Source organism: Labrus bergylta, chromosome 14, assembly GCF_963930695.1.
Source record: "Labrus bergylta chromosome 14, fLabBer1.1, whole genome shotgun sequence".
Taxonomy (NCBI): Eukaryota; Metazoa; Chordata; class Actinopteri; order Labriformes; family Labridae; genus Labrus; species Labrus bergylta.
The window spans coordinates 16,181,507-16,193,759 of NC_089208.1; the positions used below are offsets into that span (position 1 = coordinate 16,181,507).

At 38.9% G+C, this 12,253-nt stretch overlaps 1 protein-coding gene across 1 annotated transcript in view; it reads left to right on the top strand.

Moving 5' to 3' along the window:
* The first annotated feature begins 7,484 nt into the window (after nt 1-7,484).
* acsl6 (acyl-CoA synthetase long chain family member 6) overlaps nt 7,485-12,253 on the top strand; it is a 39,371-nt gene continuing 34,602 nt past the window's right edge. The window contains exon 1 of the mRNA XM_020638301.3: nt 7,485-7,824. Coding sequence (XP_020493957.1) covers nt 7,779-7,824 — 46 coding nt within the window. The 5' untranslated portion in view covers nt 7,485-7,778. The remainder of the gene's footprint in view (nt 7,825-12,253) is intronic.

Genomic DNA, 12,253 nt, shown 5'->3' on the forward strand with positions numbered 1-12,253 from the left:
ACGAGCCTTGTAGGGAAGCTCTGGCACGCGCCTCTACGGAGGGAAGAGTAGGGAGTTTTCATGCGGAGTTTTCATCGGCAATCAGCTCGTGGGATTTCCCAATAATGGCAGAACTATGGATTTGGAGGGGAAATTTATTCCTATTGTCCTACCCCATGTTTTTTTAAACGCCTTAATGTGTAAACAGATCTTGGTGGATGATAGTTTTGGGAGAAACACCTGAATTACAGGAAACCAGTGAACTAGCTGAGGCAACATAGTATCATGTAGGGTTATATTCTCAGACACACTGTTTACCTCAAGATTAGCCTATTACTAGTATATAAAGTACATCCAAAAGGGACTGTTATATATATTGCCTGCATATTTTTAGTATAGTGTAGTAGGCCTACTACAGGGACCTCTATGTTGTTGCAGAATGCATCTGTGGGATCACAAAAAGGACAGAGAGGAAAAAAACATTTCCTTTACACAAGATTGACAGACTTTTCTCTTGTTCTACAAGTATAACACAAAATAACTGAATCGTCTGGCCTTTAAGTTATTTGAACAAAACTTTTTGGGAATTCACTAACCAATTGTTTTAAAGGAACAGACGCCAAAAACAGCTGGGAACCAAACACAGTATTACTGTGTAAGAGATGCATGAAGCATGATGTAACTGCTTTTTATTTGATCAATTTTTAGGGCCTTCAAAATCAAGAAACTGGGGTTTAGGCCTTCTATTTGAATGTAATTTTTAAATTTTACATTTAATCTTCAACAATAGTAACATATTAAGATCTGTTAACTTGTATATCCCTGTGGTGAATAATATGTAGGTCTAGTGACATCAGTCTGCTTAAGAGTACTCTGGTTTAAACTTGTACTTTTTTTTTTAAAAGCTAGTTTACTTTGAGCTCAAACTAGTGATTGTCTATTTGTAACGTCCCTTTTGATATTGCATTAACTGTCTTAAAATTCCTGAAGATTTATTGTGCCCTGTGCATGCAGTGATAGTAACTCAGATTATTTACAGTAGGCCACCTACAAGGTTAAGACAGTAATTTGAGGCTTAAAGATGAGGCAAGCAGCTTGAGCATCCAATCTCCCCCTGTACCATCTGCTTTGACAGTTCACTGACACTGGATCAGCTCAGAACCCCTGTTAGTTAGCCTGCGTTTGCACTACGACCTCATGCAGCAAACGAGGGAGTGGGAAGTCAGAGTAGGGAACATTGTCAACCGATTTGACACCATTTTATCTGACTTTTTTTTTCCGTTGAATCTTTTCTCTGTAAATCTTGAAACATTTGCCAATTATGACTTAGTTTGTTTCACATCTTCAGTTTGATTTAAGGTGTTTTCTATTTTCTGATTCATTTCTGAAGACAGTAATCACTTTTTTGTTTGGTTTAATTACAGCCCAAATGGTACATTTTTCTTATGTCTAGTTGTCATTAATGTATATGTCTGTTTTTCACCTGCCTTAGTGGTTGATATTCCCTCTTCTGTACACAAACAAGAAATATTATTCTCCTCAAACACTCCCATGAATCGCTTGCCGAAGCCCTTTTAATAAACCACTGTATTGACACACTAGTATTTTCTGTGAGGTCTAAATCCAAGGCTTTATATACTATGTCTTCAACTTTTTCCTTAAGGTTTCTAAGAAGTCCTGGGGAAAAAGTATTTGCTTAAAACATATTGGATAATGTTTGTAAGTCATCAAACCTTGAAATAAACCCTTAGTTGTAAATTGAAAAAAACGCAAAAGAAACTTTTTTAATCAAAAACAATTTTCATATCTGCAAGAGAGAGTGGGATTAATGGGAGAATTAGTAAGAGAGGAAAGAATGAGGATGAACTGGGTGGGGTTGAATAAAAGAAAGGTAAACAAAGTGAGTGGAAAGAATGCTAAAAATAAATGATTTCATTGAGATTTACAACATGTGTGTACAATTTACAGACATGAGTAAACAAGTCAAGATTACATAAATGACACAGTCACGCCTCAGGCATGTCATCCATAAACGACATCATCCCTTCAGGTTTCAGCTACAGCCTGCTGAGTCCAGAGTTTGACACAAGCTCCCCCTTTAGGCCAACAAGGGAGAATGTGTCAGTGTTGTTGAGTGCAACAACAGTCACACATTTCATCCCCCTTTGAAGTTTCAAGAGGTAAGCACACTAGATTTGACTGAACTGTGGCAGGTTTTTTTAATCTATTTATTAGATTGTCTTCCCTTGACAGTATGTGTTAGCAATAAGCAGAGCAGTATTCAAAAAGTATTACTGAGATCCTTTACTTAGGTCGTAGCTCCATGTCACAATGTAATCATCTATAACAAGTTAAGGTTTTACATTAACGAACCTTTTAAGTTCTTAAGGTCAAGTCTCTTGCTTAATTTACTAAAAATAAAAAATAAAAACTTTAAATACTTCAATTATAACAATTTGCTGATGTTAGGAAGTTAAGGAAAACATGCCCTAACTCTGAAATGAGGCTGTTGACGTGGTCACAAGATAAATCCTACACATCATTAGATGATTTATCTTCTAGGAACAAAGAAAAGACACAAATCTGCTCCATAATTTCAAATGATTCTCCACAACATTTCTTTGTAATCGTTATACTTTTTTGCAAAATATTGTTTTCGTCAGAGACATGATTACTCTCAGGTGCAAACAAATAAAAAACTGGTCCAAACTAGACACTTGACAATGTTTCAGTATAAATGTAAACATGATTAAAGAAACAGAAAGGTAAGATATCCAAGTACATTAACCACATAAGTACAGTTATTGACTTTCATTCAGACAACTAGGTTTGCATTTGACTGAACTATGTATTGCTTCAACAGAACATAGTTTGTGTTTGACGTCAAGGCTCCGACCTCATTACTCCTTTTTTTTTTTTTTACATTCAGCAATTTGAGGAGTGATGCGATGATGTCTTATTAACATGCACATCAACACACCTACTCGCACTCTCAGGTCTTCTTCTTCCATTCAACTCACTGCACCACCCGCCCGCCTGTCCACCATGGGGTCCAGGGCCTTCAGCCGCTCTGCCCCCCACCTCTGGAACTCCCTCCCACCACAAATCCGTAATATCGACACTCTCTCCATTTTCAAATCTCATCTCAAAACACATCTTTTTAAACTGGCATATTCAGTCTGATCATTCTCCACCCGTTCTCATAACTCCTTTACATCCTGTACATTTGTGTTTTTTAATGTTAATTTTATCATTGTGTTGTTACTTTGTTGTTTTTTATCTCTGCTCTGTAAGGTGACCTTGAGAGTTTTGAAAGGCGCCTTTAAATAAAATGTATTATTATTATTATTGTTAAACCCTCAGACAATTAGCTCCCAGGAGTTGCCTCGTAATCACACCAATACAAGGTAACAACATGCCTAAGTAAGAGTTCAAATAGTGTGATTCACCACAAACTGTGCATAAAGTAACTGTAAATTTGAACAACACTTCAGAGCCATATTTATAGGTTTGTGCAGACTGTCTGTCTTTTCAAAGCTATTTAAAAAGTTTAACTAGTTGGTTTCTGATTTACAAAGTGAGCGATGTGGAAAAAAATAAATAAAGGCAACTTTCAAACATGTACCTAAACAGCACCTCTCAGTTTCCTGACTATGTTTCCATTAGTACACTGCTTCTTTGATTTATTTCTGCACATTCATGTATTATGGTGGATTCAATCGGGGTCTTTTTGTCGTCTTTTTTAAAAAGGTTTTTGTAAATCTTTGTTATCTGAATAATGCTTGTGTCACTTTTATGCTTGTACACCCCCGGGAAACATGTTACTGATTAAACCTTGTGTAAAATCAGGACATGCAGAAGACAGTAAAACAGGTTCAGGAGGGTCAGTAGGTCGCAGTGATGTCACCCTCTGTTGGCTGTTTCTTATCTTTAAGGCTGTAAAACATTATGAAACACATGGTAAGATAAAGACACCAGAGACAGACAGCAGAGCAGAAAAACAGTCAGGCAGACAGACACACAGAGAGACATGATGTCTTACACATTCAACTATTATGATGATACTATTATCTATTAATTCCCCTGATTATTATAGAAATCTTAAAGGGGCACTATGTAGATTTGGTTGGGAATTTGAACGTGGGGGAAGTGAAACAATTATATGCTTTATTTTCTGAACTAAATACACAAACTTCATTCAAATGAAATTCACATTTCTCTAGCAAAACTCCATAGTGCACCAGAAGCAGTCTGTTGCACCTTTCATGTTTGCTTAGTTTTTGTCTGCTCTCCGTAATCTATTGTTAAGTAATTGTTTCATAGCGCCGATCTAAATTGTTTTCAACAACAGCAGACGGCATATTTGTTTGTCTGTCAGCCTACAGCTTGGGTCCAGACTGCAATTTGTCAACAAGTGTTTGATTGGTTCTCGTGAGAAAATAAAATGAAAAAGTGGATGTAATGATGACTTCCTCGTGACATTAGTGATCCCTGACCTACATACTGCAGGTAAGAAAAAAATCGAATTGCCAAATATCTGCAACATAAAAGACAGGACGTTAACATCAGCATGCTATGAAAGTTAAATACAGCATTTAAAAGTACATTTCAGTTTAGGTGGATATTTTCATCGCTTTACCTGCCAACATGTAATCTTTAGCTGAATGCACCGCTGTGAATCAGTACCACCTCAAGTTTCCTCTGGTGACTTTAGCCTATGAGTAATGTTGCCAAGCATCATTAACAGGGCGAGATAATTTTTTATTGAAATTCCAAAGAATTTTTTTGATGCAAGGGAAAGTTCACATCTGTTATTTGTGTGTTTTGACCTTGACCCAAGCATTCCTGTGAGAATATGGTTAACGTTGAAGTAATTTGGCCATGCTATATTGAACATTTTAAAGCAAACGTTTAATTTATGTTTTTTCATAATACAATAATACTTTCTCTGTTATTTTTTTCTATGGAGTGAACTTCGTTTCTAATCATTCACCCCTTCAGTGGTCTGCTAGCAGAACATTTAACTCCATCAAATACTGATTGTTTCACCATCATGTTGGCAATATTTGTTCCCTCTTTATAAATGAGCAGCTTAACTATCCGCGTCTGTCCTCTGACTTTCTCTGCAGCGGGATCAGAGAGGAAGAAGAGCAGGAAGGTGGCACTGGTGTGAGTGAGAGATTAATGGTCGAGTGACCCATTTAATGAGGTCAGTCACATGACACAGGCACAATAAGAGAGTAGGACAACACTGAGGACACCAGTGAGGAGTTAAGTGGTGAGTATAGTTGCAGGATGAGTCAGATAATAGCTCGGTCAAGATTAAAACAATGTGATTAAAAAGATATTATTCATGGCATGCTTTGATATACATTTATCTTCCTGTTGTTGTACACAATATGGTGCATGTGGCCCTAAAGGTGCCAGAATGGCTGTTTTTAAATAATTACCTTTTAATGAATGAATCAATGCTGAATTCATTTCACTAGCCCCCTACAGGTAGAATCAAAGTTACAGCAGCAAGTAGCAAACTTCAGATTCAGATAACACTAAAGTTATGATCTGGTTCAATATTGTCCCTCGCTGTTTTAGGAAAGGGAACAAAACAAACATGCTAACATCAGCAACCGGCGTTGGTGAAATGCCATATGACCCAATGGTTAACTGTAAGGACTCAAAATGTGCTGATGATATTCTGCCAAGGCTTTTACACGCCACCAAGAATCAATTCAGCAGTTTCAAGTTGACTTAAGTATTAGTTTGGTTAAGCTTCGTCAGAATTGAAAAAATGTAACATACTTTGCATAGAGTGCATCCTTTGATAAATAACCTAAAGCACTATTATTGCATTTCTGTGACTCCATCTTCTTGTTTTGTACAGGGCTGATTCTGAAGAGCACGCCTTCACCAAGGACTCAAAGGTGAAATCCTCTCTAGATGATTGGACAGGTTTTTATTTTATTTTATTGTAACTGCTATCAGCATCATGTTTGAAGATATGCAAAAGTAACTGTAGTAACAATTTCTATTCTTTCTTAAAATGTAAGAATGTTATGTTAGATGTTATTTAACATAACGCATTTTAATCTTGACTGATCAGCTGGTACCATTGAATTATACAACGGACTGTAAATCACTGGTTAATTGAATAAAAACAGACATCTGAATCTCTTGAAGGTAAGGCTGAAAAAGATTGCAAAGTTTACTATTATTCACATTTTATTTGGTGCAAAACCTAAGCCCATCTAGACAATAACCTGATGCAACGGTTGCCATTCACTTGTTTTTTTTTGTAACCCATGTTTTTTATTACAAAGCGGTGGAATAATGGGACTGGCAGAGTCCCAATATAGAACAACTTCATCTTATTTCCAGTGTTAAAAGAAGGAAAGTGAACTAAAAACTGAGGTGAAGCATTCAAATTTAGTGGTCAATAGAAGTGTGACTAAATCTATTTAAGTTGTATTTATTGTGAGTTATTTATTTATGTTAGTTTAATTTCTTTCTTTTAAGAATCTAGCAACAAAATAACATTTAGAACATGAGAGATGGCTTCAAGAACATTTATCATAGTGTAATAGTTTGGCTTGTTCCACTGCATGAATTTCTATTCCAAATATATAGAATCATTGACTGTTACAGGTTTAAAAGTTAAACACATTTTTGGTCTGTATGATTTTGACATTTGTGATGGGCTTACAAAAACATAATTTCACAAGGATTGATGAAAACCATAATATTTTTAAAAGCAGTTGGAAAACCTGACAAATGCTTAAAGTTAGTTGGCTTGGGGCACACAGTGATATCTTTTCATGGGTCCAAGAATTCATGGTGACGCCCCTGGTGAAGGGTTTATGAGACAACAGTATAATGGTAATGCACTTCTGCAACAGGGGAAATGCCAGTGAGACGGACAATAATATAATAGTAATCTCCCGTATGCATGACCAAAATACTGTGTAATTTTAGACTTGATGAAATTCTAAATGTTGTATTTCGTCTGCCTAGTCATCACTTACTCACAGCCTCTGCCTCTCTGTCGGTCCTTCTCAAGGTTACTCCAGTTCATAGGGAGTGTCTTAATACCACGTGATGTGGTGAATGCAAAGTTACTCTGTGCCAAAGCTTTGCGCAGCTGCAGGGCGGTTAAACGGCTGCATGGTGTGATGTATATGGACCAAAATAACACAGCTCCTTATAAAATTAAACAATATGTAGGCTTTGACGTCTGTTTTACATCCGCACGAACATACCCCGTTTCAAAGCTTCCTTGTACAGTATGCAGGTTTTGTTCATTTTAAATTTAGTTGTGAATGCTCAATAAATAAAGACGGATTTTTAGATGATAAGAACAACGTAACACTGATCATGTAATGGCTATGTCACAATAAATATAATAATTCAATGAAATCTGATTTATCCATTTATTACATTCCATCCTCAGTAACCTTGGCGTCTTTCGCATCTTCCGTCCGACCTGTAAAGCCCTCTCGTTTCAGCAGGGGTGTCTACCATTGCGCAGCGGCCAACTAGGTGAAGGAGGACTATCCAGGAGGCGGAAGGATGCTTCAATAGGCCGAGGGTCGGGGTCTGTTTCTCCAGTCAGCACGTTCCAACAGAACCCTGCTGGACATCGCCATCCCCATCCCAGCTCCCCCACCGTGGTCTGTCTCATATATTGTTGCCCCCCCACCCACCCTCCCCCTCCTTAATCTCCCAGATTGTCGGCGACTTGCTGCAGTCGGTGCTGCAGTTTTGAGCCGCTCCTGCACCGGTTCAGCTGACTCAATGAGAAAGAGATGCTCGCATTCGTTTTGGTCTCTGGGTCGCTCTGGATTATATTAGGTGAGTTTTACATGTTGCCTAGCTTTTCTTGTTTCATTTATTTTTACATATGTATTATCGCTGGGCTGGGATTCGGAGCATCGCACCTGCCTCACAGGGGCTGAGGCGCATCGTGTGTCATCCTGCCGGCTTTTTTTTCCTCCATTAACCAGCAAGGACTCTGCTCTTTATCTTCCTCTTCTTTTTGTGCATAGCCTATTTCGTCGTGTGTTAATCTCGCTGTATTGATGCAGTTGGCGCTTTGCCTGCGCCGTGACGCCGGTGACATTTTAAATGTAAGACTAGTACACGTGTTTGAACGCAGCCTCAATACAGACGTGTAAAAACTCAGTTTAGCACGGATTAACGTCAACCGCAGTGCTTTCATTGAAAGGCTATGGTTATAAATGAAAATGGAGAAATGCCTTCAGGTTACCTTTAACTAGGTAGCCTCTATTCATCTTCCATGCGACTGAATGCAGCCTAAGAGGGTTATTCTGCGGATCAGTTATTTCATTTTTGCGTGTCGAAGTGTGAGACTCACTTTAAAACATCACTTAAAGAATGAGCTGATAACACAGTAAGCCGAACTGGCTAAAAACGTGTGTATTAAAGGCCCGACAGCTGCTAAGGTCGTGTGACATTGTGCGTAGAAACCGGACACACGTCATTGAAAGAACCCTATGGGAACAGCATGTCTTTTACGACCTCCTGGTGTGGCTCGTGCTTCTAACAAAACCAAGGTGTACAAACATGCATCTCCTAAGCTTTCCATTCAACAAAACGCATTTTTATTTTATTTTAAAGAAGCCGGGTGAGAAAAGTCAGCATTTTGTCAGTGATGTCCTCCGCCATGCCTCGGTGATGGAGGGAGGATGATGAGGAAGGTATGACGCGCTTCATATGAACGTAGCTGATTGGTGGGAGCTGTCCAGAGGAGAGAGGGTGCTGAAATCCTGCGGCCTACCGGCAAACCATAGGGAGAGCACAGCATGCTCCAGTTTAACGACGCCACCCGGAGACCCAGGAGCGGCTTTAGGAGATGTTGGATATGTTCAGAGACACGGTCTTGACATCTAGCGTCTCTAATAAACGCGAGGAGATGATATAACAATGTAATCCCGTTGAAAATGTGTTATGGGCCTACTGCAGTGTTCGAGTCCAGATTAGCAGCGTTGTATGCTACAGCACAATGGCCGGAGCTTTTGCTGCTATTAAAGAAATGAAGTAAATGCCGGATTTCGAGGGGATATTTTATTAATCAAAGCATTACATCGCAAGCCTAAGTTTTAATAGTGAATTCACCTGGGTTTACTTGTGTATTCCTCCACCAAGATAGTTTCATTAGCAGCCACAGTGCGTGGTTGCTATGTGACAAAAAAAGGCAGTAACATTTGGGATTCTGTCTGGTGCATAAATATTCAGATGGGCTGTTACAGGATTGCATGTGTTGCATATTTAATAACCAAGCAGCCTTACAGAAGTCGGTCCCAAAATTGTTTAAAGTAGACTTAATTGTTAAGTTAACAAAATATATACACCCCAGTGCAGCTGAAAGGAGTCCCTTTGGGATGATTCATGACACCTTCCACCTGTCATCACATCCCAGCACCCTGCTGCTCCTCCATATAAATTATTCATTTTATTCACCATGAAGTGCAGACTTACACAGCAGGGCAAACCTATTCCTTCTCCTCGCCTCAATATTTAATTCAAAGGAAGGTAGTAGCTTTGTACCACCCTTTGGCACTATACAAACAATAATGTCTTTGTATTTAAGGAGTGCAAACGTACTAATGAACATATTATTCAAAACACATGTCCACAAGAAGAGTAAATAATGACTTGTAAACGTTTTACCACATACTGCCTTTGTCTTTCACATTTTTGGAAGGTTTCAAAAATTGTGGCGAGATAGAGGGAGGGAGTCAAGGCAGAGGGTATATAAAAATGTTGAAAACCTGCAAATTAAAGACACACTGCATGACTGCACAATATGACAGGATAAGTGCTGAGTGTTAAGTCCTGCCTGCTGTGTAATAAATGTCTGTCACTGTGCACCTGCACCAAGCTTATGGAGTTGGGGGTGGGATATAGTTGTTTGAAATTCCTGCACAGCTTCATATCTGAAAATTAGTTTTTATATTCACAATTACTGGCAAGGGCTATAATGTTAAGCTGTTTTTTAAATTTGGATTTCTAATCAATAACATCAGCCGGTCTGGCTGCTCTGAGATTCACATGACAGCTTTCCCTCTGAGTGGCTTTTTGCTGTTTCAGCATTTAGTACCTCCCCTTCCTCATGTTGTTTGAAGCCAGTTATGGTGCAGCTTAAAGTGCTGATGCAGGCCTGTCTGGATGTTATACTCTCAAGTAGTTTTCCAATAAATCAGTCCTCACAGTAATGTATGTTGACTTTGTTTAGTTTTTGTCTGTAGTCCTGCTCCTTTTGTTTGGTTTCCATTTCCAGCTCATAGAAATCACATTAATGGAAATAAAATAACTTAAAAAAAATATTTCTAAATCTTAACATTTAAGCGTTTTGTAAAAATTGTTTAAAAAAAAAAAATGTATATATATATATATATATATATATATATATATATATATATACATGTATATATATTATACAGCATATATTTATATTCCTCCAAAATGAACAGTAGCACAAAGGCCCCTTAATGAGATGCACATGCACACTAGTACACAATGTAAGAAGAGTTCTCCCCTTCAAGGATGGACTAAATAAAACAAGAACAAGTTAATCTAATATTGCTAAATTGTGTTTTTAACATACCATTGCACCGTGACCCTGAAAGATAGTAAAGTAGCCGTTTGTGTTCAGCAGATTTAGATCCACAAACACACCTTCATTCTCACTTTGATAGTCAAATCAAACTGGTTTCAGCTTCCTCTAGTGCTATCGTGTGTAATTTGTTTAAATGTGCTCACATGGACAGTGTAAACAAAAGTGGTTATTTGCATAGGTAGTTTCCTGTATATATTGTGTCACTGTGCCAGTGAGTAAACGTGTGTTTATCATTGACTCAAGGAGAAGATGAGTGCTGTGTGTTGAGGTAGAAGCAGGGTGTCAGAGAGAGAGAAAGGGAGAGTGATGAAGGGAGGGGCAGGTGGGTGTGGTGAGGCAGCAGAGCGTCTGACAACTGAGAGTGGTGTGATACGGTGGCCAGCAATGCCCAAACTAGGCAAAACGCAATCTCACTTCTCTTTTCTTGCTTTCCTCAGCTTAATCTGGCTGGTGGCAATGGGAAAGGTAATCACTAGTTTGCACAGGGGGAACACACACACACACACACACACACACACCCACACAGACCCACGTCACACCTCACCGGCTGCTGGCGGCCTCAGACTCCTTTGTAAGTGCTGCTGCTTTGACTACAGCTGCTTTAACCCCTTTGCAGTGAATTTAAAGCTTTGAACTTTTGCATGATATGCGTTTTTAGCTTTTGCTTGCACTATATTTATTTTTACTTTAGATGTAGTGCTGCATTTGTCATTTACTGTACCAATTTAGTTTTCAATCTCTATTAATTTCCTAAATAAATTCTCTTCTGCTGCATGTATCTGATATTTTTTTATGAATGATGACGGCAATTACCTGTTGTGCTGAACCTAGTGCAGGAGGGGAATTGGTTGTTTCACTCTCACAGGATGTTAAGTATCGTGAGCAGTTTTTTCTTTCAGTGAGAGTGACAGGCTGAAGGTTGTGGGTTGACTCATTGACGGTGGTTTGTGTAGACACTTCTTACCCCTCCTGATAGAAGGAAGCAGAAAAAAGAGGTTGAGTCTGAGAGAAGATGCCCTGCAAGGTTGATTAAGCATTTCTTGGTTATAAAAGAAGCAAAGGAGAAAATGGATGGACTTAATGCAGCATTTAAAGAGTAAGAGAAGGCAGAGTCTTTAAATAGAGTGCGGTAGTGAGGTTACTGCTGGTCATCGGTCTCCAGGCTAATAGGCTGTAATCTCACCCCGTTGGACTCTAATCATTGGTGACGGCCCTCCGATGGCCTGATGGGGCGGGACTTAAGGAGGAAGGGTTGCCTCTCTTCCACTTTAAGCCTCAGAGGTCGAAGGAAGTCCAGCTGGCCCTTTTAGGAGCCATCAAATACTGCAGTGATCCCGCTGCACCAAAAACTTCCTCGAGTGAAGTCTCCCTCATAGAAGAAGAGAATGTGTCCTCATGTTTACGTGAAGTAAAGATACAAAGCTACTGCATAAATCATCCACATTTTTAAATGATAACCTAAATTTTTTTAATGGGCTGTTGCATGGGGACTTTTCATAGATCCTCAGGAGGGTGGCAATTTAGAGGAACTTTAGATGAGCCATTTGTGGGAACATAACATATATAGTCTAAAGCTTGATTCACCTTCCCCAATGCTGCCACTTCTGGAACATATTCAGCTTTTTGTGTGAGAGGATGCAG